The following is a 26,820-nucleotide window of genomic DNA, read 5'->3' as shown; positions in this document are numbered from 1 at the left end:
AAGCTCCATGCAAGCTCTTTGGGTAAGGAGAAAGAGAGAGAGAGAGAGAAAGGAAGGGAGGAAGGAAGGAAGGAAGGAAGGAAGGAAGGAAGGAAGGAAGGAAGGAAGGAAGGAAGGAAGGGAGAAAAGAAGGAAGGAATGAAGGAAGGAAGGAAGGAAAAGGAAGGAAGAAAAGAAAGGAAAACCTGAAGTGATATTGTTAGAGGAGGGTACGGAGGGCCATCCAATTAAGCACTTTCCTCTGGCTTCTGACACACTTCCCTCCCAGCTGCTCTATCTCATGTCTTCCCTGACATGTCCTCTTCCTCGGTCATTCCTTAATGTCAGGGTCACACCAGACTTCTGGCGCTGCTCTCATCAATAGCCATGAATTTCCTTGTTGATTACATTATTTCTATGTCTCTCATTTCCACCTCTAAACAGATGATTCCCAAAGCTAGAACTTCCACCCTGATATCTCGTCTAAGCTTCTGCGTCCATCTGTTCAGTAGGTCATAAATATTTCAAACACATGTCCAAACTGGAACTAAGCATCATTCCTATAAAATGTGACCCTTTTCTCCCAGCAGCCCTCACCTTAGTTAATAACATTGCCATCAACTTGGTTAGAAGCCTCTCTCCTGACTCTGCTGTCTGTCTACCTCATAATTTCTTTCAGTCCTAGCTCTGAAATGTTGGATGTTTTCTCAGTACAGTGGCTCTTAGTTTTTGCCCTGTCGTCCCTTGCCTGCCCTATTGTGACTGCCTTCTAACCATTTTATTCACCTCCAGTCTCTACCTGCCATCCAGGCCTCCTGTCTTTCCAGTCTATGTTCCCCCTCCACAAGTCCTGGCCTTGAGACAGTATATAGTTCACGGAAAGCCTTAGGTAGGCTTGGTGACTGCATCTGGAAATTATCATGTAAGACATTCACACACTGGATGAGAAGTCCACCTGATAATCTCTCAGGTTGGGCTGCCAACCAAGGACCAGTTGTGCAGTCACTGAGAATGCTTATGCAAAGTAAAATTCCTTTGCCCCACCCCAGTCGTAGTAATTCAAAATCTCCTGAATTGTATTTTTATAGACTCTCCAAGTGACTGTGATGCACATCTATTTTTGGAAACTCCAAGATCTTATCCAGTTATAAGAGTCAATGATGATTAAGAGAATAGTTACAAAAGTATTTTTTACAATGGCAGGATCATTAAACTAAACATAAAGCCTTCTGAGGGTTCACTTTAAATAAAAAACATTCATTTGAATACATAAATTCTGGCAAATTTGTGAAAATAATCACAGCACATTAGAGGCACGCCTTACACACATTTCTTCCAACACATAAATCTAATGGGCTTTCTTTAGTTTCACACATGATGTTAATGGGTTGCACATGGAGAATTCAAGAATCTATTTGACATAAAAATAGCGGTGAATGTTATCATACAGAAAACATTTAGTAACTAGGGTACTAATTACATTTAGATAAAAGCAATTAAGATTTAGCAGAACAGTAGGGGGAATAAAAGTAAAGTGAAAGCTCTTAAATATTTATATATTATTTCAGGTGATTCTCTTCAGCTAGTGAAAAGATTCTTGCTTCATGTACCACAAAACATCTTTCCTATATCAGTAAATTACTGATGTCCATAGTAATTCACTGACATAGGAAATCAGGACCTAGTAGGGGAAACAGGTCCCTGTAGAATTAACTACAGTAGGGGAAAGGGTATAGCTCAAGGGGCAGAGCACATGCTTAGCACCCAAAAGGTCCTGAGTTCAGTCCCCAGTACCTCCTCCAAGTGGAAATCAAGGAATAAACCTAATTACCTTCCTCTCATAAAAGAAATATAAGAATTAACTACAGTAGATAATACATTTCATTGTTATAGCAATGTTATAAATAAATTATTATGAAAGGATACAGATAAATGATTGGTCCCTATTTTCTTTCTGTAAAATAGTCTCTATAAGGAACAAATTTAAAAATATGGATACAGGTATATTCATTCACAATGAAATAGCCATTTATTTATAATCATTGACATCATATAAAATAACTGTCATATTTAGCCTGGGCTATGCACATACACTCTTTAAAGTTAAAAGTATGGGTTTTTAAAATAAGCATAGTGAGTGGATGTATAGCTCAGTGGTAGAGCACATGCTTCGCACACACGAGGTCCTGGGTTCAATCCCCAGTACCTCCATTAAAAAACAAACAAACAAACAAAAAACCTCAAAAAAATTAAAAAATAAGCATACATTTTCTCATAGAAGCTAGTTTGTAAAGCATGCTGAGGGTCTCAGGCTAACTCAAAAATCCTATTAAATTCATAGTGAATCTAACTATGTAGTACTAATAATAGTACTTGAAACCTGAGATCTTGAAGAAAGAGCCTGGTGAGGCAGAAATAAGGGAAAGAAGAATGTTTCCTTTCCTTTTTACAACAGAGCTGCCCTTAGACATCTTTTGAAAGAACCACATGCTTCTTTGTCATTGCTGAGGAGGAAAAAATTTTCCTCTGCCCTTCTAGGTTGTCCCGGCTGGTCTAAGAATTAAATTAACAAGAGACATTAAGAGAAGAAATCAAATAGCTTAATAACCTGTGGACCTGGGAGAGACTCAGGAAAAATGAGTAACTCACCAAAATGGCCAAAGCCCTCCCTTAAATGCCATCCTCAGGGAAAGACGAAAGAGGCTGTTGAGGGTGGGGAGAGTCAGCTGGGTCGGGGGAGAGGGGAAAGCACAGTAAGGGTAAAGGTTATTATGCAGATTTAAGTCCTTGCCTTCTCCACTGACAAGAGTTTCTAGAGATTTGGTCATCCTCCTCTTCTGTACGGTAAGGGAGACATGCTTACAAAAGATTTCCCTTGTGAATGCAAATATTTTTTACAAAAGGGTATCTCTCCTATGTTCCTATGTGGTTTTCCGAGTTTTCCCCATGTCTGCTGTTTCTTAGAAAGCAACCAGATTAAAATTATTAAATTATTAAAAATATGTCCAAGAGATATATTTGGGGTGGCAAATTCTACTCCCCTACACCATCATTACATATTGGTATTGTTGTCTTTTTTACCTTCGAGTAACCATTGACACTCAAAGCTACTTACTACAACACACTTGATCATGAGATGAGGGAAGTTAATAGGAAGTTACACCTATATCAATTAGGATTTGGTTTGTCTACATATATTGGGGGGGGGGAGTAGTTTAAACAAGATAAATATAATGTGCATAATCCAGACCTAGTCAGTGGTTCCATATTTTTCTCTGCCTAAACCCAGAACATGTTTTCTGTCCTTAATGTTACCCTATTGTCCAGAATAACTGCTGGAGCTCTACCCATAATGTTTATATTCCAGTCAAGAGAAGGAAAAAGCCAGGAAGATCAAAAAAGTCATCTTGACTTTCCAAGATGAGTCATTTTCCTTTAAGGAGGTTATCTACTTACATCTTTCTGGCTAAAACCTACTCACATGGCACATTTGACTGCAAATATTGTTGGAAACTGTAGCATTTCAGCTACATCCTTTACTACCCCAAATGAAATTGGAGATCTGTCCTTGAGGATAAAAGGGAGAATGGATATTTGCAGACAATTAGTAATCTCTGCCACATTGCTCAAATGTCCAATGACCCAGATTATTTAACTCTTCTGTTACTCACTCAATAAATCTATCTCCATTCTATTTTTTAAAAAGTATGGTTGACAGGAATGATCCTTCTAGAGCAGTGGTTCTCAACTTCGGCTGCACAATTAGAAATCCTTGGAGTGCCTTTAAAAATTCCTGATGCCCAGGCCAATTAAATCAGAAGCTGACAGTGAAACCCAGGCCACAGTGTTGTTGGGTTTTTTTTAACTATCTAAGTAATTTCGGTGTACAGCCAAGCTTGAGAACCACTGTCCAAAAGAAACTTTAAAAGAAGACACATAACCCAAAGTATGTCAAGTTGACACTTTTTTTTCCTTTGCAGTGGATTCAAGGACAATGTAGCTAGATCCAACGTTGGTCATTCTTGATGCCTTTACCTTTCACATACCCCCACATCCATTTTAAAAGTCTAGATTGCTTCCAATCATTCTCAATTCTGTGTATACTTTTATCTCATCCCAAATCCACAAGCAACCGAAGGAATGTTTAAAACACACATGGATCTGACCATGTCATTCCTCTGTCTACACAGATCCCTGCAATGACTTCTCGTTGATCTAAGACTCTCTGCCCTGCAAGATCCCCTCGTGCACACTTCCCAGCCTTCTCTTAGGCCACTCATCACACTACTGCACAGTGACCTCCTTTCATGCCTCTGGTGCCCCCTAGCTCTTTCCTTACAGCTAATTTCTGTTTGCCAAACTTTCCAAATCCCCAAACTCAGCCAAACCAATACTTTCATTTGCTAATTGCTGTTGCAAGAGGCTCTATTGCTTCCACAGACTGGGTCAGGGGCCATGTTCTACTTCTTCATGGCCCTTATCACACTTGAAAATAATCCTTTAAAAGTCTTCTCCTCCCTCCAATCCCGATTATTTTTTATGAGGACGGGGAACATGTTCTTCGTCATTTTGTTTTCAGAACCTAGAACAGCTCCTGTCACTGAATATGTATTTGATAATCTAAAGATAAATATTTTAAGAATGAATCTATGAAGAAATGACTAGTATGAGACACTGAGATTAGAAAGTTAGACTGAAACAAGGTCCTACTGTACGGCACAGGGAACTATATTCAATATCTTGTAATAACCAATGATGAAAAAGAATATGAAATAGAATATATATATCTGTATGACTGAATCACTATGCTGTGCACCAGAAACTAGCACAACATTGGAAATCAACTATATTTCAATTAATAATAACTAACTAAATAAATAAATAAGAAACAAAAAAAAGAAAAGAAAAAGAAAGGTAGACTGGAGAAAAGTAAAAGAGTCATAAGCAACTGCTTGTAAGGGAGGCACAAATGACCCAAGTCAACATCTCTTCCTTCTTTTTCAATATGTGTCTGTGTCTCTGCAGGTTGTGATTTGATCCCAGTGCAGTATCTCCGCTGGGGTGACCCTGAGCCCATTGCAGCTGTGGTGTTCGCCTGCCTCGGTCTGCTGGCCACCCTGTTTGTTACCGCGGTCTTCATCATCTACCGTGATACCCCAGTAGTCAAGTCCTCCAGCAGGGAGCTCTGCTACATCATCCTTGCTGGCATCTGCCTGGGCTACTTATGTACCTTCTGCCTCATTGCAAAGCCCAAGCAGATCTACTGCTACCTTCAGAGAATAGGCATCGGTCTCTCCCCAGCCATGAGCTACTCAGCCCTTGTGACCAAGACCAATCGCATCGCGAGGATCCTGGCGGGCAGCAAGAAGAAGATCTGCACCAAAAAGCCCAGATTCATGAGTGCCTGTGCCCAGCTCGTGATTGCTTTCATTCTCATCTGCATCCAGCTGGGCATCATCGTCGCCCTCTTTATAATGGAGCCTCCCGATGTAACGCACGACTACCCAAACATTCGGGAAGTCCACCTGATTTGTAACACCACCAACCTTGGGGTTGTCACTCCTCTCGGATACAATGGATTGCTGATCTTGAGCTGTACCTTCTATGCTTTCAAGACCAGAAACGTTCCGGCTAACTTCAACGAGGCCAAGTACATCGCCTTCACGATGTACACCACCTGCATTATATGGCTGGCCTTTGTGCCCATCTACTTTGGCAGCAACTACAAGATCATCACCATGTGCTTCTCAGTCAGCCTCAGTGCCACGGTGGCACTCGGCTGCATGTTTGTGCCGAAGGTGTACATCATCCTGGCCAAACCCGAGAGGAACGTGCGCAGCGCCTTCACCACGTCCACCGTGGTGCGCATGCACGTGGGGGACGGCAAGTCTTCCTCGGCGGCCAGCAGATCCAGCAGCCTCGTCAACCTGTGGAAGAGGAGGGGCTCCTCTGGGGAAACCCTAAGGTAAAAGTGGTGCGGGTGTTGTGGGGCGCTGGCCCCTATGGCTGAAGCAGTGGCATTTGCTTCCCGGGTCTTTTCCATGGGAACCACCTGAGTGAATGAAACTGGGAGGGGCAGGGTGCTGGGAAAAGGCTTTGGAAATTCTCCTTGGATGGTTTTCGTGGAGTTCATTGGATACGGGCCCAGTTACTTAGTCTAAGGCTAGCAACGTAGCCGTTGAGATAAAGGTGGAAAAAAACAAAGACTTACAACAAAAGGGAAGTGAGGTCAGAAGGGCAGGGAGGGCACAGCTAAGTCATTGACGCAAGGCAAGGACCTTCGGGTCCTGAGGGGACAGAGATACTCTGTGAGCTGAATTCAAGTTCACCAGAACAGAGCAGAGAAGATCAGTGTTAACAAAGAGTATGCTGAAGGCAGAATGCCAAGAGCCTTGCAGGTCTGACTGCCCTTACGTGTGCCTGAACCTTTCTCAAGCCCAGAAGAACCCTTGACTGCCCATCCCAGAGAGGCACAAGAATGTAGAATTTACATTTTCATTCTTAATGGGCAGCTTGAAGTCTCTGTGAAACGTCTAAGTAGCTGAAAGGGGCAAAACAGCAAAGTGGCTTTGCAGATAATCTTCCTAATCAACCAGCCCGCTTCCCACTTTCTCTGTTGCCCAGAGTCCCACCCTGTCCACCCAGGTCAGTATCCCAGGTAGCAGTTATTGGCCAGTTGCCATCTGAAAATAGCCAATGATTTCCCCCCATGTGGGGGACTTTGTTACGTGATAAATGCCCCCTGAGGCACTTCATAATGAGATCATCTTACCAGTGGCTTGAGAACAAATTTGGAGATATTAAAAAAAAAAATCTACATAGACTGTTACTGGGAATAATATTGAAGAATACACGTCAAAAGAGCTAGTCAGAACATCCATCTGCCAACTCTACAGAGATTTGAGAATATTCCAAAAACCTAGATAAAGAAATGGAAGATAAACATTTTTCAAGTGGAAGATAAATAGCTAAATACTAGTCCTTGAACAATTCTCTTATACCATCATTCAGTCTGCATGAAAAATCCTACTTTCCATTCAACCCTAATTCTTCAAAGCCTGAATTATGATGATGGTAAAGATACTGTGTCTGCTGAGGACTGAAAAGGACTCACAGGATGCTGAGGGTTTATCCTTATGACCCGATTCACTTGCATGATTAACTTGTATCCTTGCCTCTTTCCATTCTTTTCTGATTCCTATATGCCTCTCATCTCTTTCCATGGATACTGTGTAAGGTATTCAACTGAATTATAAACCTTGGGGAAAATAACCTCTTCTACTTCAATAAATCCTGGCAACGCCATGGTCTATTCACAGAAGACCTTCCATATATCTAACCTGTCGGCATATCTTCCATCTGCCTTCCTGAATCCTCTGTAAAACATCCTTTTTCTGAAACTTCTGCAAGATCAGCCTTTTATTTTGTCTCAGGAAATTCATTTTTTCAAACTTTTCTTTTATCAGCCTTTCTTTACATTCTTTCTTCAAGTAAAATCTTCTAGGCATCTTGGTAGAGAAAACAAGCAGGTTGCTGGAGGGATGAAATTGTGAGCGTCTGCCCAAGCACCCCCGAAACTCAGCAGGGCAGGCTCCTTAGAAAGACAGCATGGAGCGATGGAGAAGAACCACCTGGCCTTGTACCCAGGTGGTCCTGAGTTTGAACACTGGCACTGCCGTTTCTTCTCTGAGCTTTGATTTCTTCATCTGCCAAATTGAAATCATACCACCTACCTCATAGGATTGTAAAGACTGAGGGAAATAGTGTGTGTAAAGGCCACGCACAGCGTAGATACTTTATTGGAGGTAGCAAGGCACAGGGCCAGGCAGCACTGGGATTGTATAGTGGCGCCATCAGTCACCAACCATGTGACCATAGGCTGGTCCCTTAACCTCTCTCCGCCTCTGTGTCCTCCTCTGATGAATGGAGATAATGAAGCATACTGTATACAGTAGTTGTAAGACTAAATGAGTAAATTCATGTAAGTGTATACCACAGTTCTTAAGTGTTTGCTATTATTATTAAGTCAGTCAAAAACTGTCAGTCTTTTTCCACACCTGAAAGTCTCTGTGCCAGGTATGCAACGAGGATGATCTTAGTAACAAAGAGAGCCTCATAAAAGGCAGGACAGACCTATAGATACATTGATTACACAGCCTGGATTTCCAGAGCTTCTCCATTTTGACATTCTGTAGCTCCTTGCTGAACTGGAGAGCACATCCCTTGTCCCAGTTTAAGCAGAGTCAGCTTGGGAGTGGAGGCCTCGTCTACCTTGTTCATCACTGTGCCTCCAGGGCCCGGAAGCACTAAGAAGCTTGTTGAATGAATGGATTGGGGGAGGTAGAAATGTGGTACCTATTTTTTGCTTGTCTTCAAGTGTGTGCGCTACTGCCCCCTAGTGGTTCTGCTAACTCATGAGATTAAGCTGAGTGATCCTCATTGCTCCTGCATTCCTGTGGTCGTCAGTTGCTGCTCAAGAATCCAATCACTCATCCCATCCATTGATCTCATGTTTTGCTCTATTTCTAACGTTCCTCTAGTAACATTAGATTACTATTTTCAACTATTTCATTTCTACTTTAGTAAATAGAGAGACAACGTAAGCGACAAAATTCACTGATAATGCCAATAGAAAACAGGAATTCTCAATGTTTAGGGCACTATTTGAATTCGCTTTCCCTATAGGGTCACGTAGTTCTTAATGATTGGGTTTTGCAGTCATACATTTGGGATATCAGAATATCAGAGAGGGTACTGAAGGACCTTGGGCAATTGTTGGCTTTTCTGTATGCAGCCTTGACAAATACTGGTCTACCTATGTGATTATAGCTGGGACGACGGGCTATACCCTGATCATATAGAGATTTCTTTTTGCCAACAGCTAGGGTATACAGGCTGGAACCTGCTTTTGATTTGGAGAAGAAGAAAGGCCAGAGAAAGCTGTAACACCCTGGTATCACATACATCCTATAGCTGTTCCCTGCTTTGAAGATATAATTCTAAGAAGTAAATTAAACCCAAACTAAAATTCCTTTCCTCTCTACCTCCCATGAGACTGAATACTCCATCTCTGTGATCCAAAATCAAGATGTTCAGAACACCGTAGGATATAACTGCCTATGTGTGGATTTATCTTGGTTTTTAGGTTTTTTTGTTATTGTTTAATTTTGTTGGGGGGTGTGATTTAGGTTTACTTATTAATTTTTTTAACAAAGGTACTGGGGCTTGAACCCAGGACCTTGTACATGCTAAGCACGCACTTTACCACTGAGCTACACCCTCCTCCCTCTCCTTTTAGTTTATATCTTTATAAAGGCCAGTGCCTATCACATTACCTGTCACACTGAATTAATGGGGAACAAGTGAACCTGGGTGCTCCCAACATTCTCATTTTTTTTCTAAATTACCTTCATTGGTTGTGCTCCTCAGGCTTGAATTCTGTAATATGCCAACGAGCCCCTCCACTGAGATCTCAGGTGGGCTTAAACAGGCAACTTACATCTCTGGGTGCAGGTCTTTGGGAGAAGCAGCTGCCGTGCTGGGCCTCGCCTGCTTCTGCCCCCGTGCATCCAGCATGTGAGAAGCAGGTGCTGTAAATCCAGACTGGGTCTGGGCCCTGCTTCTGAAAAGGCCAGTACATGTCCCTTCCACGTCTCCTGGCGGACAGCAAGTGCTCCATTTTAAAGAGGATGCTAGTTGCCTACTTCAGAGTGAAAAACATGATAATAACTTCCAAGGTTATAATGACTATACTTCCAAAAGTTAGCACACCCTCTGTGTGAATTTGAACAAGGTACTTCAGTCTGCTCCCTCACCTGGAGAACGGTAGGTAATAATTCCTGTAGGGAGGAGTAAATGAATTGAAACGTGTTAAATGCTTTCTATCAGCACACAGAAAGCACTCAAAAAATGGTAGCTAAATCTTTTAGAAATGTGTTCAACTGCGGGTAAACTTGATTTTCAGAGACTTGTATGACCTCCTTGCGTTTCATTTTCCTTATGTTACAAGAAGTATGCGGATAGACTGCTCCCGGCGGTCCTCCAGGGCTCAGCGATGCCGGAGCCAGCGCCCCTGCTAATCTCTAAGCCTTCAGCTGGGATGGATGCACATGAGCTCCATGCATTGCACCCCTTTATTCAGGAAAACAATAGTCTTCTCAGAGTTCCCTAAGAATTGCCTAATGTCGTATTGGCCAAAACTGTCTCAAATAGCAACCCCTTGCTGCGAGAGAATATAGGAAAGCATGCACTTAGCTTTTTTCTGATTAACTTTTTTTGAAGTATGGTTGATTTACAATGTTGTGTTAGTTTCAGGTGTACAGCAAAGTGGTTCAGTTATACATCTACGTATATATTTGTTTTCAGAATCTTTTCCATTATATGTTATTACAAGATATTGAATATAGTTTCTGGTGCAATACAGTAGGTCCATGTTGCTTGTTTATTTTATATACGGTAGTGTCTATATGTTGATCCCAAACTCCTAATTTACCTCTCTCCCCTTTGGTAACCGTAGCTTTCATTTCTATGTCGGTGAGTCTACTTCCAGTTTGTAACCTGGCTTTTGCATTTTCTATAATTGAAACAGAAAGGGAGAAGTGGGTGCCAAGTGCTTGTTGGATATACCAGTGAATAGCGTCCATCATGGAAAGTGGCAGGACCTCATAGTGGTAGTGGTAATACTAGTAGAATTATCTAGGGGTCACAGAATATTGGAAGTGGAAGCCATGATCACTCCCATTTTTCAGATGAGGTGTTTGAAGTCCAGCATGGTTAGAACACCTGCCTGTAGTCTCATGACCAGTAAGTTATAAGCAGTTTTTAACTCAAGCCTTAGCTTTTGGGCATCAGAGCTGAGCATTTCCCAGAATGTATTCTTGGGAAAGCTAGTCTCACAAATTTCTTCTTGGGAAAAAAAAAAAAGGTTTCTGGTCAAACGGGCTTGAAAAAACTCTGACTCCTCTATTCTTTTATCGGACGTAGGCACGGAGAAGTCTTGCAGTGCACAAACCAGTCATGCACTTGTTACTTCTTTTCCATCTTTTCCCAAGCTTATTAAACACAAGACTACTTTCTCAAGTAACTCTCTCAGCATTCTGGAGAACTGGTACTACAAAGGAGACTCACTTTGGAAAACATCGTCATGGCCAGAAGAGAAGACGTGTTTTCCTGGGGCCTGAAGAATGGTTCACATCTTCAGTAAGGAAGGGGCTAGAAAGCGTCAGTTCCCCCTCCGACCGTGCAGAGAACCACTCTTGCTCTCTGAGCACCTGAGGGAAGAACAGAGCTAATTCCCTGCTAGGGTGAACCTAGCAGTTTTCTGAGAAGTTGAACAGGTTCACCCTAGAACACAAAAAAGAGAAGTGCCCGGAGTCAGTCATTCAATCCACTGAAATAGCAAAGGGAGATTTTATTTAAAAGGGAGTGAGTCACTATAGATTTTTTTTTATGTAGAAACGTACTATTTATGCCATCAATGTACAGAGGTCCCTGTGATTAACATTTGGGCTCTAGACATTAATTTTCCAGCACGACATGGTGCACCATCAAATCGTTGTCAAGCAGATAATGCCAGGCTTCCGTTTAAGGCCTTCCCTTCAGCTGCAAATTGACAAACGAACGCAAAACCAGTTCTGACCTAAATAAAGCGCTGACTGTGATGAGTCTAAAGTTCTGGCTCTACAGCATTCAGAATTTCCAGGGTCACGGGGCCGAGGTTCTGAGAAGCCGTGGGCCTTTCGTGGCTAAATTAATGACAGAGGCCTCTAGCTCTGAATTATAAATTTTCTCAGAAGGTAAAACCCTCCCCAGGGATTCTAGTCAGGTGGCAGAATCATTAGCATTACCTCCACCTTAATTTTAGAAACTATCATTTGCTACCTTTGTTTTAACTAACTAGTTAACGCTGCTTTAATTAACAGTGTTGTGAAGGCCCACAGGCTACTTGCTAAAGCAACTGCTAACCCTTTCCCATCCGCTGCCCAGAGTAGAATTTGCCTGGGAAACTGGCTGTCTTGTGTGAGTTCCAACAGACCCCAAAACGATGATCAGCGCCTTGATGATTTGCAATGGCTTAGATTTCATTAAACCATGACGAGTCTTTATGAAGGGATGTCTATGCTGTGTCTCCGTCTCTAAGGTCCTCGGCCTCTTCCTTCTCTCTCTCCAGATCTTTTTTTGTATCTTCCAAGGCCCAGGTTCCTCCGTGAAGCCCTACGAGATTAAACTATCTCACAGACTTTCCCTCAACTGGACTCTTAGAACATTTAGCACACACTCCTCATACCTGCTGAGTTATTGCTTATTCACAAATACTGACCGACACCTGAGCATTGTCAGGCCCTGTGCCGGGCCCCGGGGATACGGAGGTTGTTTTGTGTGTATACATATATATACACACACACACATATATACTGTATATATATATATATATATACGTGCAGTAGTTTCACAACCATCTAATGAGGCCTTCAAAGTATTTACATCTTCCTCAACGCCAAGCAGAGTGCTTGACACACAGCAGTGCTCAGTGACGGCTGGACTATGAATTTCTCGGCCAGCAGCTCCTGGGCTCACACTGCCATCACCGGAGAAAGACCGCTCACTTCACTGACTTAATTGCCCAGATTTTATCTGACCCTGTTTTGCTTTAAAAATACAAAAAGAAATACATTTTCCTAAAAGCAACCGTTTCTTTTTTCAATCAAACCTCTACTACGGGCCTGCTCTGGGCCCAGCACTGATACAGGGATACCGAGATCAATTTAAAAAGCAGTCTTTGAGGTGCTTTCAGTCTCCTGAGACAGAATGAAAAACAGGTAAATCCCATAAAGGGATACAGGACCGTGATAGGAGTCCACGGGGGAACAGAGGGGCCCCCCAGGGAGAAACAGTAAATTCTACATGTCAGGAATTAGAAACTAATTTCAAAGAAACCAACTCAAAGGATAGAATCGATTAAAACATTTTCATCTCTGCTTAGACGTCTTCAGGGCTCCTCCCCGGACTGGGATAGGGTAGAGCCAAACACTCTTCATCTGGCAGGAAAGGCCCCTGGTGTTATGGCTCCTTCTTCCCCAGCCAGCCCTGCATCTAGGCTCTCCCTGCTTGACTTCCCATGCCCCCCTACTCACCATTTCCTTGCTCTCAGGTCCCTATCAAGGTGGCTTCTTTGGCATAAAGAATACTGCCCCACTCACCTTCAGCTCGCACTTAGCCAGCTCACACTCATCTCCAGTATCACCTCGATGGGAAAGCTGTCCTGACCATCTGGGGCTGCCTCTTTATGGTCCAAATGAGTCATGGGCTTCTCTCTATAGAGCATTTATCATCTTTTCTACAATTACCTTCTATTACCTTCTTAAGACCCCCCTTACACACGCATGCGCACACACTCACACACACACATTATACCCTGAATTTACTAAGCACAGGGGCCATCTCTTATTCATTTTCTGTGCCACTGGCACCCAACACAGTTCCAGACACATAGCTGGTGCTCAAAATTGTTTGTTAAATGATGGATGGACAGATATACAAATAATGATGTTTGGGCTATACTGGCATTTGACAATGAACACAGAAGGACTAGAGATAGTGAAGAATTAGATTTATTGCTGTGGGCCGGGAACTGCTATAAACCCCTTATAGGTATGAACTCTTTTAATCCTTAAAACAAGCCTCATTTTACGGATGAGGAAACTGAGGCAAGCAGAGGCGAATTTACTAGCTCAAGCCCATACAGAGGAAGTAGAAGAGGTGGGATTAGAACAGAGGCAGGCTGGTTTCAGAGCCCATGCAGCTGAACATTAAACAGATGCTCCCCATTCCGGCTCTTAACACGCTGTGGCCTGAGCCGAGACCTGAGCGAGATGGGTGTGGAGGACGACCCTTCCCCAAGGACTTTCCCTGAAAACCGCTTCCTGGATCTGCCTTGCACTTTCTTGACACCAACATACCTTCGGCTAAGCCTGATTTGATTGGCTTTTTTTCTGTATGAATAATTTACACAGAAGCCACTGAGATAAAATTTGAACTTTAAGGGCTGCCTGAAATCTTTTCTATTTAGTGGTGATTTTTAAATATTTATATAGATTTTCTTAGTGAGAAAAAAAACCTGACTGACCCATTTTTACTCTTTACAATACTTATACTTATCAATAGTGTTTCAATATAAATAGGAATTATGAGGAACTACACTACATTCCTGTATAATTCTTCTTCTCCTTTTTTTTTTTTTTTTTTTTTTTTAGTATGTCTAATCTCAGATAAAACTGTCATGAAATAGGCAAGGAATCCTGATGTTTCCCATCGCGGTCCAGTCCAGCAAAATTCCAATCAGTGTTTTTATTTATTTTGTTTTTGTTTTTGTTTTTTTTAATTTGTGTTTTTATTTTTTAGTTGAAGTCTAGTCAGTTTACAACGTTGTATCAATTTCTGGTGTACAGCATACTGTTTGAGTCATACGTACATAGTTTTGTTTTCATATTCTTTTTCATCATAGGTTACTACAAGATATTGAATATAGTTCCCTGTGCTTTACAGTAGAAACTTTTTGTTTATCTATTTTATATATAGCAGTTAGTATCTGCAAATCTCGAACTCCCAACTTATCCCTTCCCACCTCCTTTCCCCTCTAGTAACCATGAGTTTGTTTTCTATGTCTGTGAGTCTGTTTCTGTTGTGTAAATAAGTTTGTGGGTTTTTTGTTTTTTTTTTTTTTGGATTCCAACCAGTGTTTTTAGAGTAATCATTTTACACCAGGTATATTGCTGAGTTCTAGGAATATGACAATGAATGACACAGCCCTGCCCTGAGGAGCAGCTCACAGAGTAGTGAGGGAGACCAGCCCATCCACAAACCGCTGATCTGTGTAGTGTGCGAAGGATAAAGGAGAGAAGGCACAGGGGAAGCAGAGGTCACTAAAGAGGGCACTTCGTCCAGTCTGGAGGTTTCAGGAAGGCTTCCTGGAAAGGAGATACCTGGGTTGAATCCCGAAAGACAGAAGATGAAGCCAGCCAGGTGAAAACCACAGGATACACTGTCCCGGGGAAGAATCTGAACGACAGCCCAGAGGCATGATCCAGCGGTGTGTGCAGAGCGCGTAAAAATGTGTCCCCGCGGGGACAGGAAATGGGGGGGGGGGGAGGCTGATGGGGGAAGAGGCTTAGCCCGAGGAGCGGTCTACTGACCGCTTCCCAGCTCTCTCGACGGCTTCCTTCCAACAGCCTCTGCTCTGTTTCACACCCACTTTAGACGTCTAATTTCCTCACACTCAGCACCACCTCCCAACAGCACCCTGATGTCTCCCCACCCATCCCCAAGCAACACTTCTGTGTCCTGGCCCTGCCTCCCTGCTAGAGGACAGACAGAATCGTTTGTGCTTTCACAACACTGATCATTAGTGACTTGCCTCCTCCTTTATGGAGTAAATACTTACTGTGCGACGGCTTTGTTACAGAGACCGTGCTTGTGCTGGGTACCATGGTACATCATCTCACTGGATCTTCACACGATATTTTATAAGAGAAGGTGTTACCCCCACCCACAGATGAGAAAAAATAAAACTGAGACGTATAGAGGTTAAGCTACTTTAATTCAGTGCATGTTTAATAAGCAGTAAATTTGGGATTCAAATCCGGGTCCATATGTCTTCTTAGCTTTTTTTCATTCTAATACTGCCTTTCTGACGGATTCATTTTCTCAATTGTGTATCACATTAATTTATTGGTTTTGCTCATAAATAAGGTCACTGTGAGTGTATTTCTGCCACATAAAATATTCACATTTTGATTCTGATGTTTACGCCCAGGGAAATGACCCCAGAGGTGACTTTTTTTGGTCCACAAGAAGACCAGTCAAGGTGACTTCAGGGAACAAGGCAGCCTGTCAGTGGCCCTTATGTTCCCATGTGGCAGAAGTAACACCATGTGGAGAAGTGAGCCTTGTTGACAAAGACATGGGTTCCAGTCCTGGCTCTGCCGCTTACAAGCTGGGATCTCAGACAGAGCACTCGACCTCAGAGCCTCTGGTGGGGGAGGACAATACTGCACATCACTCTCCACATCAGGCTCACGGGGTCATTGTGAGCACAACACGGAGTGTGTCCCCCAGCCCAGGGTCGTGAGATGTGACCCCCAATCGCAGGGTCATCTCCGTTCCTGTCTCCCCCACGGACAGCTCTGGTGACAGAATACGAGGAGGTGCCAGAGCACCATCCTTCAGGAAAGTTACTGAAATAGGAATATTTGACCTTGGAAATCCTGCCTGAACTTACTAGCAAATCACTGCTGTGCCCTGGGGGCCCATGCCCTCCAAATTTCCATCATATTCTTAGGGGATAGGTTAAGAAGTTGCTGTTAAGTAGGAATATGAAAAACAATATTTATTATATATATATACATACTCATATATATGACTGAGTCACTATGCTGTACACCTGAAACTAAAACATTGTAAACTGACCATACTTCAATTTAAAAAAAAAATGGGAAAAAATTTTTTCCAATTAAAAAAAGAAGTTTCTGTGAAAGTCCCATTTTAAAAGTCAGGCCGTCCTCAGAGTTTAAAGGTGACTTGTAGGTGTGAGTCATTTTTCTCGTTCCCCTTGTGGCTCTGGTAGTGCGTTTCTATTTCTTCATGAAAAAAATTTTACTTTTTAACTTAGCCCAGTTAATATGGATCCATTTCACCTAACGTTTAGAAACGAAATGACGAATCACTGTGATCAATTTTACCCATAACGTGATAGGAAGCTCTCTCTGGTGAGGCAAGTGTGTGCTTACATTGCTCACTTATGTTCAGCCAAAAAAAAAAAGCAACAAAAGGAAATAGCCATAACATCCCTCATGTGCACAAGCTCGCTGCCCAGCCCGGCTCTGAGGCTCACAACCACACCCGGGGATATGCGGAGCTGCCAGAGGACACTGACTCTCTGCTGAGCTAACACGGCCCGGCCGGAACTGCACACAAATAGCGCGGGTTTCTCTGAGTTGTTATTCATGTGGCTTTTTCAGTTGGAGAGAAAAAGACAAACCATGACTTGGTAAACAAACAGATCTGTCACTGACCTGGCTCTTGCAAAGCAAACATTAACCGAAAAACAAACCTCGGGAAACCTAATGAGGTTCCCAGGGAAGATAAGGATAATTACGGCCGCCTTTGTTAAGCAAGCCCCAGCCACGTGTGAGGTGCTATGCTATGCGTATTAACTATCAGTGTTCTACGGAATGAAGCTCCCCAACCCCAGGGCTTTTGATGCAGTAAGTCTGAACTGGTGCCAGAGAGTTTCCACGTCTAACAAGCTCCCAGATAAGACGGAGTCATATCGATGAATGTGCAACCGACACAGACCTTCACACTTTGAGAACCACAGATTTCTGTATTCTAAGCTTGCCACAACCATGTGAATTAGACATTATTCTTCTCCATTTTAAAACTGAGAACACTGAAGTGCAGAGAGATTAACTGATTTGTCCAAGACTGCACAGCTGTTAACAGAAACAGGTGGGATTCAAACCCAAGATGCTCTGAGTCTAAACACCATGCTTTTCCCACAACAGCATGACTGATAAAGCTCTGAAGAGGATATATCAAGAGGGTAATCGCTCCTCCTTCTCGTTTGCCCCACGTTAGGACTTCTGCTCTGCAGACTCATTAAACTAGAGCATGGCCTGCCCACCAAGGAGCAGATAATGACAGTACTATTACAAGAGGCTTGCTCTTGGCTGGATTATCAAACCTACTTTTCACATTCTGCTCATCTGGTAAATTCTACAGCAGTCTCAGAGACGACTCTAGAATATTCTTCCACCTACTCCCCTTCTGGCTGAGAGGCAGTCTGCCTCCCTGGAGCCAAGGTCCATTCAGGAGATCAGGTGCCACTGCTCTCCACGCAGGTCCAAACACACAGCTGCATCAGTGCCACAAGGGGGGGGGGGGTTGTGATTAACTAACTGGGGAGGTGAAAAGACCTTGGGATGCAAATTGCCTAGAAGTTCGCTATGTGGTCGTAATACTGCCGTTAACAACAAAAGCAAACAATCTAAGACACTTCCTTCTGTCTTAGATGGCATGGCACAACAAGGGAGGGAAAGGAGTGGTCCAGCATTAGCACGGATATCCTCCGTGGTAGGCAGAATAATGACTCCCAAACGTGGTAACTTCCCCTTCCCTGGAACCCATGAATGTGTTACCTTCCATGGCAAAGGGACTTTGAGGATGTGCTTATGTTAAGGATCTTGAGACGAGATTACCCTGGATTATCCAGGTGGGCCCAGTGTTATCACAGGGTTATTATAGAAGGCAGGGGTCTCAGAGTCAGAGAGAGAGCTGGAGATGCTGCTCTGCTGACTCTGAAGGCAGAGGAAGGGTCTAGAGGTCAAGGGATACAGGCAGCCTCTCGAAGCTAGTAAGGGCAAGGAAATGGGTTGTCCCCTAGAGCTTCCAGAAGGAATGAGGCCCTGCTCACACCAATATTTTAGCCCAATGAAAGCCATTTTGGACAGCTGATCTCTAGAACTGTCAAATAATAAATTTTCATTGTCTGAAGTCGCTAAGTTTGTGATCGTTCATTTCAGGAGCAACAGAAAACATACACCCTCTGTAAGATCTGGAGCTCAAATTCTGACCACAACACTCCCGGAAAGGTATCTTGGCTCAGGCAGAGAGAGTGGGGATGTTGGTCTTCTCCACACAAAACTCCTGTGCATTCCATGAAATCTACAAAGCTTTCCTCTGGTCATATGTGTCACACACACTCACACGCACACACTCTAACAGCGATGACTGAGGCAGGAACATTTTCTTATTCATCCCTAGATTGGCTCTGAGCAGGAGCTCAGTACATTTTCACTGTGGCAGCATAGCAGATAAAAGACCGAGCTCGTCTGAGGCCTGACTGTGTCTCCTCAGTGGCTGAAAGGCCCCCACGATGCTCCACCTTCCATTTCAACTTCTCCCTATGATCCGTTCCATCCACTTCACCCTGGATCCCACCAGGGTCCTGGTCAGAAACTCAGGTCTCTCCTTGACCCACTGGAGAGAGTCAGGCAGACCAGACAATGCGTTCTGACTCAGACAGACACGTCGTGACATTGCGGGGAGAGAAAGAGCTGCCTCTGAGGGAAACGAGAGGGAACTGGAGTTCAGAGGGACCTGCGGACACCTCTCTTAGGGACTTTTCAGGCACTGGGTACAGCCAAGTGTGCAGCACATTGCGGAAGAGTGGACCAGGGCAAACGGAGGCTTTTCTCCTCCCAGCAAAGAGCTAGTGGCTACCAGGACAGCGAAAAAAGAACCAAATGTTCCAGCCCAAATGGACCGGCCAACACTTCTCCCCTTCCATAGGTAACTAATGAAAATCGAAGAAAAAAATCGATTTCAACCTCCACTCTCAACAGGAGTCTGACTTAAGGACTTGTTTGAATCTAAAGGATGTTTGAAATATCTGATGATGCTTGAGAAAAACTGAGCAAATGGACTTCAGTGAAGAACTTGCAAAGACACGTCAGCAGAATGCTAATGCGCCCGCCGCAGGGAGCTGAGCAGATGCAGAATTCGGATGTCTTGCCTGTCTTGTTCACCTTCAAACTCCAAATCCCTGCATCAAAGCACACGTTATCTAATTTCCCCTTGGACGTTTCCAGAAGCTTTCATTTAATTGTATTCACTGTGCAGACACTGCTTTGTGACTGATTCTCCGGGGAGAATAGTGCCAGACGGAGAGAGAGCTGTGGGCTGAAAGGAGCAGCCTTTAACCTCAGGGCATCTCCAACCATCCTTAGAAAGAGACTCGATGTGTCAACTCTTTAGAGGCGCTCCCCTTCTTTCCTCCTTGCCTTGCCCCACAGCCCTCACCCCAACCCCCAGCAGTCTGCGGACTAGGTCCCTCTCTCGCCACAAGGTGGCAGGAGGGGGTCTCTGGGCAGCTCCAGTGAGAGGAGCCAGCATTCTCGCTCCAGATGCTCTCAGCTTGTGTAGCGATGATACAGAGAAACGCCTCTGTGAACTTGTACAGAGAGCTTGATGCCCGCAGCCCGAGGCAAACGTTTGCAGAAGCAGTGCCTAACAGGAGATGTGCTGATTTCCCAGCTGCACCAAAGAAGAAGCATCCTCACACAAACTTGTCAATTTTCTTGTCATTGTTGACGTCACATTTCCATACCGATAAAAACGGTGTGGCTCACACTAGGAATTGACACAACATTATAAACTGACTATACCTTAATCTTTTATTCTTTTAATGATAAAAATGGTATGGCATATAAAAGCTGGGGGAAAGCAGCATTATTTCCTAGACTATGGATGCTAGATTTTTATAACATACATATCATTCTTACGTCATCGAGGACCCTTTTGCCTAAATACCCCCTTGCCATTCACTTTTGCCACCAGAAATGCCTTTCAAATTCAATAAGTCATGTTTCCGTGCTTGTTCTTCAGGAGTCAAACCAACTAGGATCAAAAGATTCTTTCACTTACTGAAGATGCACCGAGCGCCCATGAGTGCTATTTATTTAATCCAATTCATTTCTTCCAACGACCCTGTTTGGAAGGTTCGTTCTGCCCTTTATACTGATGAGAATTAGAGAGACGAAGACACTCGCCCAAAGTGGTGAGTGGCTAACCCAGGGTTTGAACTCAGTTGTTGCAGTTAAGAACGTTAGCCCTAAAACACTAAAATTTAAGGCTTTCTCGAAAGTTTGACCTTCTGAATGAGGAGCCAGTCTGCCCTGTCACAGGCTTAATTACACCGTTTTTGGAGAGGAACAAGTCGCGGTGAAAGGGCAGGTAGCCTGTTACTCTAGTGAAAATTAATGAGTCAGAATCCTTAGCATTTTATACCTGGGGTTCAACGCAAGTGAGACAGAGTTGGGGTCTGCTGGTGGGAGGGGGACGAGAAAGGACAGGGAGAATGGGGTCAGTCACTGCTGCTGGATTTAAAATCAAGCTTGCAGGCACTCCAGCCAAAGGTTTAAACTAGAGAAGAGGAGGGTGCGTGTAGGAGGTGGAAAAAGGATGATTGGAATGATGATGTTGACGGTGATAGCTAAGTTTTATTGAACGTTTACAATGTGGCAGGCCCTATTATCAGTGCCTCGTAGACATTCATTAACTCCTTAAGACAATCCCATGAAGTAGGTAACATTAGTAGCATCATTTTATAAATGCCTGAATCGAGAGGCAGTGCAGGAAAGCCAATTGCCCAAAGACAGGTACCTGGAAAGGGTCTGGACGTCGAATTGTAATCCATGCAGCCCATGGCCCTCAGTATCAGAACGTATTAACATTTAAGACTCTATTTGAAAGCGTAGTAAAGAGTTTATAGGAATCAACATAAAGCCAGAATTGAGAAAGACCTTTGACAAAGTGTCATCATCGCTGGAACTTGATTTAGGTTGGATGGCTTCCTGTTTAGCTTCATTGACAAGCTAAATGATTCTTCGTTGCCCCCTTTTCTTTTGTTAACCACCTCCCTTTGCTACTTTCTCTCTCTGTGAGTCTTAAAGCCACTGTCCAGAACAGTCTACTGAGTTCTAATCCAGTTAAGGCTCAAAGCCAGTCAGGCTTGGTCATCAAAGCAAGAACACACGAGAAGGACATTTCAATTTCTTGACTTAGATGTCTGGGGAAGGCAGACAGCACTGACTTGAACTAAATTGCTACAAGGAATGGGGTATGTTTCCTTAAGACAGATTCAGATTAAGTACACGGTTTCATTTTTCTCGGTTATGATTTATTTTTTATGATTTCTTTTTATTCCCTTCCTTCAAATGAAGACAATTTCCAAAGTTGTCAGTTTAAAATTGTGTGAGATGTTGAAAGTATCTTTCAAAAGTGGTTAGAGACAGCTGAAATTCACCAGGTATTTCTTAAGCACCTACTTCATGCAAATATTTAAGTCAATTTTTTAGAATGAGGTGTATTTGACATCCTGGATAATTATAACACATTAAGACAGGTCATCGGAGAAAATTATTATTTTGACCAAGAAATTAAATAATTATTTCATCATCACTTCTCTAAACATTATCATCAAAGGCTCTTCTTCCTCTTATATTTCCTCTCTAGATAAAAGCTACACCGTCAACCTGGTTGCCCAACCCTCAGTCATTTTCTCTGCTGATTTTATTGTATCTTTTGCATTCTCAGTGATACTGCCTTAGGTCAGGACCCCATCAGCTATTGTCTGAACGACTGTCATAATGTCCTAAAGCTCTACTACTGATGTACACCTTGTTCCAACAGCTGCCAGAGTGATCTTCCTAAAGTATAGATTTGATCACATTGCCCAGCCTTCAAATTAGTAGGTATACATGCCTTAAAATATAAAAACCCCAAACCCTTTCATATGGCTCACAAAGCCCTTGAAGAGTTGACCTCCTCAACCTGAGGTCCAGCCACCAATCTGTTCCGTAGTCCCCCAACGCCCCACCCCAGCCACTGCACCTCCAAACACATATTCCATATTCCATATCCTAGCAATGCGAAACTGCATACAGTTCCCCCAGTGCTCCACGCCTCAGCCATCTCTTTGTTGGGGGTACTCCTGCTGTATATAGTCCATCCTTTGTGCCTCTACTAATATCTGTATTTATCTCCCTTCCTTTTACCTAGAAAACACCTTCTTACCCTCCAATTCCTAGTCAAGATATAAACTTCTTTTGTAAACTGTGTTTCCCCTGGACTTTCTGGATCTCCTCGTGTAGAACTCTTCAAGTTGTGTTAGTGTTGGTTTGTGTGTCTTTTCTCCCTGCTAGACTGTAAGTTTCTTGGAGGCGTTGCTCTCTATGTCTCCATCACCAGCAACTAACACAGTGCCTGTTTTAACAAATTCTCTAATAAATACGTGTTGAGTGACCAGCAAAAATTCACTGGTGAAGACCTACTTAGTTCCTTCCCTAATGGTGAATCGGCACTCAATGGTAGTTCATTTTCCAAGAGAATAAGTCAACTTTTCAAGTCTTGCTCAACCTGATAACATACCATTTAAATGTACTTCTGTTTCTCACTGGACACGTAGAAAGTAAATGCTAAGAAGATATGGGTGTGGTGGGTTATAGTGCTATGTTTCAGGTGTTTAATTTGGGGAAAGAGAAATGCTTTGAAATGATTAATTAAATGGTTTGGCGCTGCAATAATTGAAGTATATTTGTGGAGCTATGACAGACTGTGTCTGGATGATTTTGATGAATTGCATCTAAAACATTCCCTTTGTATAATGAATTGATCTTCTTGAATGCTGTGATTACAGTGAATTTTAATCTGCATGTGATGTTAGTGGTTTTATTTGTTATTACTTGAATTTGATTAAGTGTTTTTGATTAATTGATATAAATTGCTGGATGGTGGGGTAAACAAAGCTTTTTTTTTTTTTTTTTTTTTTTCAAAAATTCTGTTTCCAGAAACCCTTTTATTTGCTTTAGCCCTGCTTGGAAGTGGCCTGGCTATATCATATCTGGGTGCAAGTCATATCTCTTGCAGAACATAACATTTCCTATGGGAAAGAATAACCTCAGGCGTAATTCTGTGGGCTAACAATTCCTTCTCTTCCTTAAAACTTCATTCCCTTGGTAAAGATGAAACTGTTGAGAAAGAAAGAAACAATGAGAAGATAACATCCTTTTCTCTAACTTCTTGGCGAAAATAAGTTCTCTACCTTTCCTGAGTCATTGGGCTCCCCATTTGTCTGGCATTCCTCCCAATTTCCCCACACACATGCACACATACAGGAAGAAGAGAACCAGCATTTATCGAGCTCCTTCAATGTACTGTGTTGCTATATGTGATATGTTATTTAATTTGTACAGACTCCAAGAGATGAAATCATTTTTCTAAGATTGAACACTTAGCTTGTGACTGAGCCAATTTGAACCCCTGACTGCCAGGACACTCCTCGAGCTCCTTGCACCTGCCTTATTGTCTCCTCCATTACTCCTTAGCTGTAAAAAATTCCTGTTGGTCTGCAAATAGAGAATTTCATTAGAGAATTTCAACTCACAGTGACGCGCTAAAGAAACTCAAAGAGGAGGTAACTTTGAAAAGAAAGTGTTTCAGTTGTGTGTGTAGAAGAAGAAGTTCCAGCAAGAGATAATAAGAGATAGACAGGTTCAGAGGTCAGGGCTGTTTGGGGCCACCTCCTGTCTCCCAGCTGTTGGTGTTCGCTCAGGTCAATCCATGGTCCTTGGCTCCTTTTTCCCTATGTTCTTCTCTTCAGAGAACTCAGCCATCATTGCGCTTTAAAGTCTCAAGCATTCATTCTTGAGCTCTGGTCCTGAGTGTCCAAATGACAGCTGGAGAGTCCTGTCTTCATGACTGGCATCATCTCAACCTTGACACACCCAAAGCTCACTCTTTTAGAGCATGAGTTACAGCAAATGAATTCTTCTGTAATGTTTCTCTTTTTCTGTGCTTCTGTTAAATGTAACAAGTGCTACTTCCCACCCTCAAAATGTATTTAATTTGTCCTTGTCTTCAACTTAAACATATTTAATCAGACATTAGACGCCATTGAGATATTTGTGTTGCTATTTTAAATTTTTTCAGACACTTTTATCCTTATTTTCATTTCCACAACTGCTGTACAAATTCAAAACCTTCTCTCTGTGCATCTGAATTACTGTAATAGTGATGAACCCAATACATTTGACTGACTCAGAAATAATCAGTGCTTCCTCACTTCCTACATGTTGAAAAATACACTATGGACAATTCAAGGCTCTGCATAATGTCTTCAGGTTATCTTCCCTACCTTTTCAGCCTCACTGCATGCTCCTCCAGAGCTTTAGTCTTTTGTATAACTCAAGCTGCCTCATGCATGGACCCCAAACTCCTTGTACATTGCTGCTTCTACAAAATATTTACCGACCGTGAAATTAATTCATCTTCACCCATCTTACCTGACCCAGCTTATCCCATTTATAAAGCCATTATTCACCATCTAGTCAAAAGAACTTCCAGACATACACAGCTCATTAGTAATGACCTCCTCATTCACTTATTATATATATGTGTACATATATAAGATAGAGAGCCTTTAAGTTATTATACTGTGTGTGATGTCTTATCTCTGTAATAAATTTTTAAATTTCTTTCACACCTTCAATTTTTATGAATTCTCCATAGTATACAGAAAAATATTCTGCCTTAGTTTTGAATGCTGTAGTTTTTATATAAACATCTTTCTTAAAGGAAAAAGGCCTTATTTAGATAAGTTACAACTAAACTGCATTAGGTTAACTATTCTATTAACTAACAAAAGTACTAGTACATAATACATTACATAATATGTATGCATATATATTACATACATATATATACACATACATATATATTATATATATGGATATATACACACACACATATATAGTCCCATTGAAGATAAAGGAAAATTTATGTGACAGAGGACTTGGAATACATTTCAACACCCTGACTTTATTCACCAGTACATCCAGCAATTATTTACTGAGCATGTGCTGAGTACCCGGAACTGTTCTCTCTTTGAGGATAAAGTGGTGAAGAAAACAAAATTCTCAACCCTCACAGAACTTCAGCTACAGTCAAAGAGAATGACAATAAAAGGCAAACAAATACACAACACCATGTAGGTGTCAGTGCTATTAAAAGAACGGAGAAAGGTGAGGGACTAGAGTGAGGTGGGTGGGGAGAGGTGTTAGATACTGTTAGATACGGTGTCATGAACAGCCTCTCTGAAGACACTGAACAGAGAGCACAATGAAGTGAGCAAATAAGATGCACAGCGATCTGGGAGGTGGAGGGTAAGTGCTCCAGGCAGAGGGAACAGCAAGTGAAAAGATCTTGAAGCAGGAACCAGACTGGCATTTTAGGGAAGAAGCAGATTCATTTTGGCTGGGGTAGAATAGGAAGGGAAGAGAACGGTAAGAGAAGAATGTGGACAGGCACTTGGAGATCAGACTACGTGAAGTGCAGATTTTGTCTTTTGTCCTGAATATGATGGGAAGCTTTGGCAGGTTTGAGAAGTTACCCAATGAGGTTAACATGTTAAGGAGATCCCTCTGATTTCCACAGACAGAACAGAATGTAGAGTGGAAAGAAGGGCAGGGGAAAATCAGCTGGATGTCCACTGTGACTGGCTAGGTGAGAGAGTATGATGGTTTCAAGTAGAAAGTGTAACGGCAGGACTTACCCATTGCTACCATTGTTACGTTGCATGTGCAGGGAAGAGAAAAACTGAAGACAAGTCCTAGGTTTTTGAGCGTATAAGTGGGAGGATTGGGACCTGTATAATTCCAACTTGAAGGGGAGAGGTTTGAAGGGTAAAATCAAGCTTGAAGTTTAGCACACATTAATACTATATGTGATGAGCTCAGAGAGAAGTTCAGGATAGACATTAAATTAAAAGGGTTGGGGGAGCCATTCGCCTTTGGTGATAATAGGACTAAATGAGCGGAATCTTGGGACCAAGGACGATAAGGTAAAGGAGAGAAAGTCTGAAGAAAAATGAGCTTGGTTTTGGAGTTGTTACATTTGAGAATCCTCAGAGACATCTAAGTGAACAAATCCAAGAAACTACTAGAAAAACTGGCCCGAAGATCAAGAGGGTTTGGTGTTTGAAGTAGTTTGGAAGAGCAAAGGGCAAAGCCCACAGACTAGATAAAGGAAAGTCTGGTAAATGGACAAAGCATTCCTGAATATTAGTGTTAAGTAGACCTGAGGCCCAGATACAAATGATAACACAAAAGTAGAAAGAATGATCCATAAACGAAGTGGTGATCAATGGTCCCCATGTTACAGGGAAGTCAAATTAAAGTCCAGCGTTGTCGCCATTGGGTACGGCAACCGGACGTTGGTTTGGACTTT

General features: G+C 42.6%; 1 protein-coding gene, 1 long non-coding RNA gene and 1 other non-coding gene across 6 annotated transcripts in view; 2 read left to right on the top strand and 1 right to left on the bottom strand.

The window, feature by feature from the left end:
- Positions 1-26,820, bottom strand: part of LOC105098005 (uncharacterized) — a 230,439-nt gene that overhangs the window by 38,140 nt on the left and 165,479 nt on the right. The window lies entirely within an intron of this gene.
- Positions 1-26,820, top strand: part of GRM5 (glutamate metabotropic receptor 5) — a 384,531-nt gene that overhangs the window by 323,648 nt on the left and 34,063 nt on the right. For all 4 annotated transcript variants that reach the window (XM_064492794.1, XM_031460522.2, XM_064492795.1 and 1 more), the window contains one exon: positions 5,005-5,944. In XM_064492794.1, coding sequence (XP_064348864.1) covers positions 5,005-5,944 — 940 coding nt within the window. The remainder of the gene's footprint in view (positions 1-5,004; positions 5,945-26,820) is intronic.
- Positions 2,119-2,190, top strand: TRNAA-CGC (transfer RNA alanine (anticodon CGC)). The gene has a single exon. It is a non-coding gene; the product is annotated as a tRNA-Ala (tRNA).

This window comes from Camelus dromedarius, chromosome 12 (genome assembly GCF_036321535.1).
Source record: "Camelus dromedarius isolate mCamDro1 chromosome 12, mCamDro1.pat, whole genome shotgun sequence".
In the NCBI taxonomy this organism is placed as follows: Eukaryota; Metazoa; Chordata; class Mammalia; order Artiodactyla; family Camelidae; genus Camelus; species Camelus dromedarius.
This window is presented reverse-complemented; position numbering and strand designations above follow the sequence as displayed.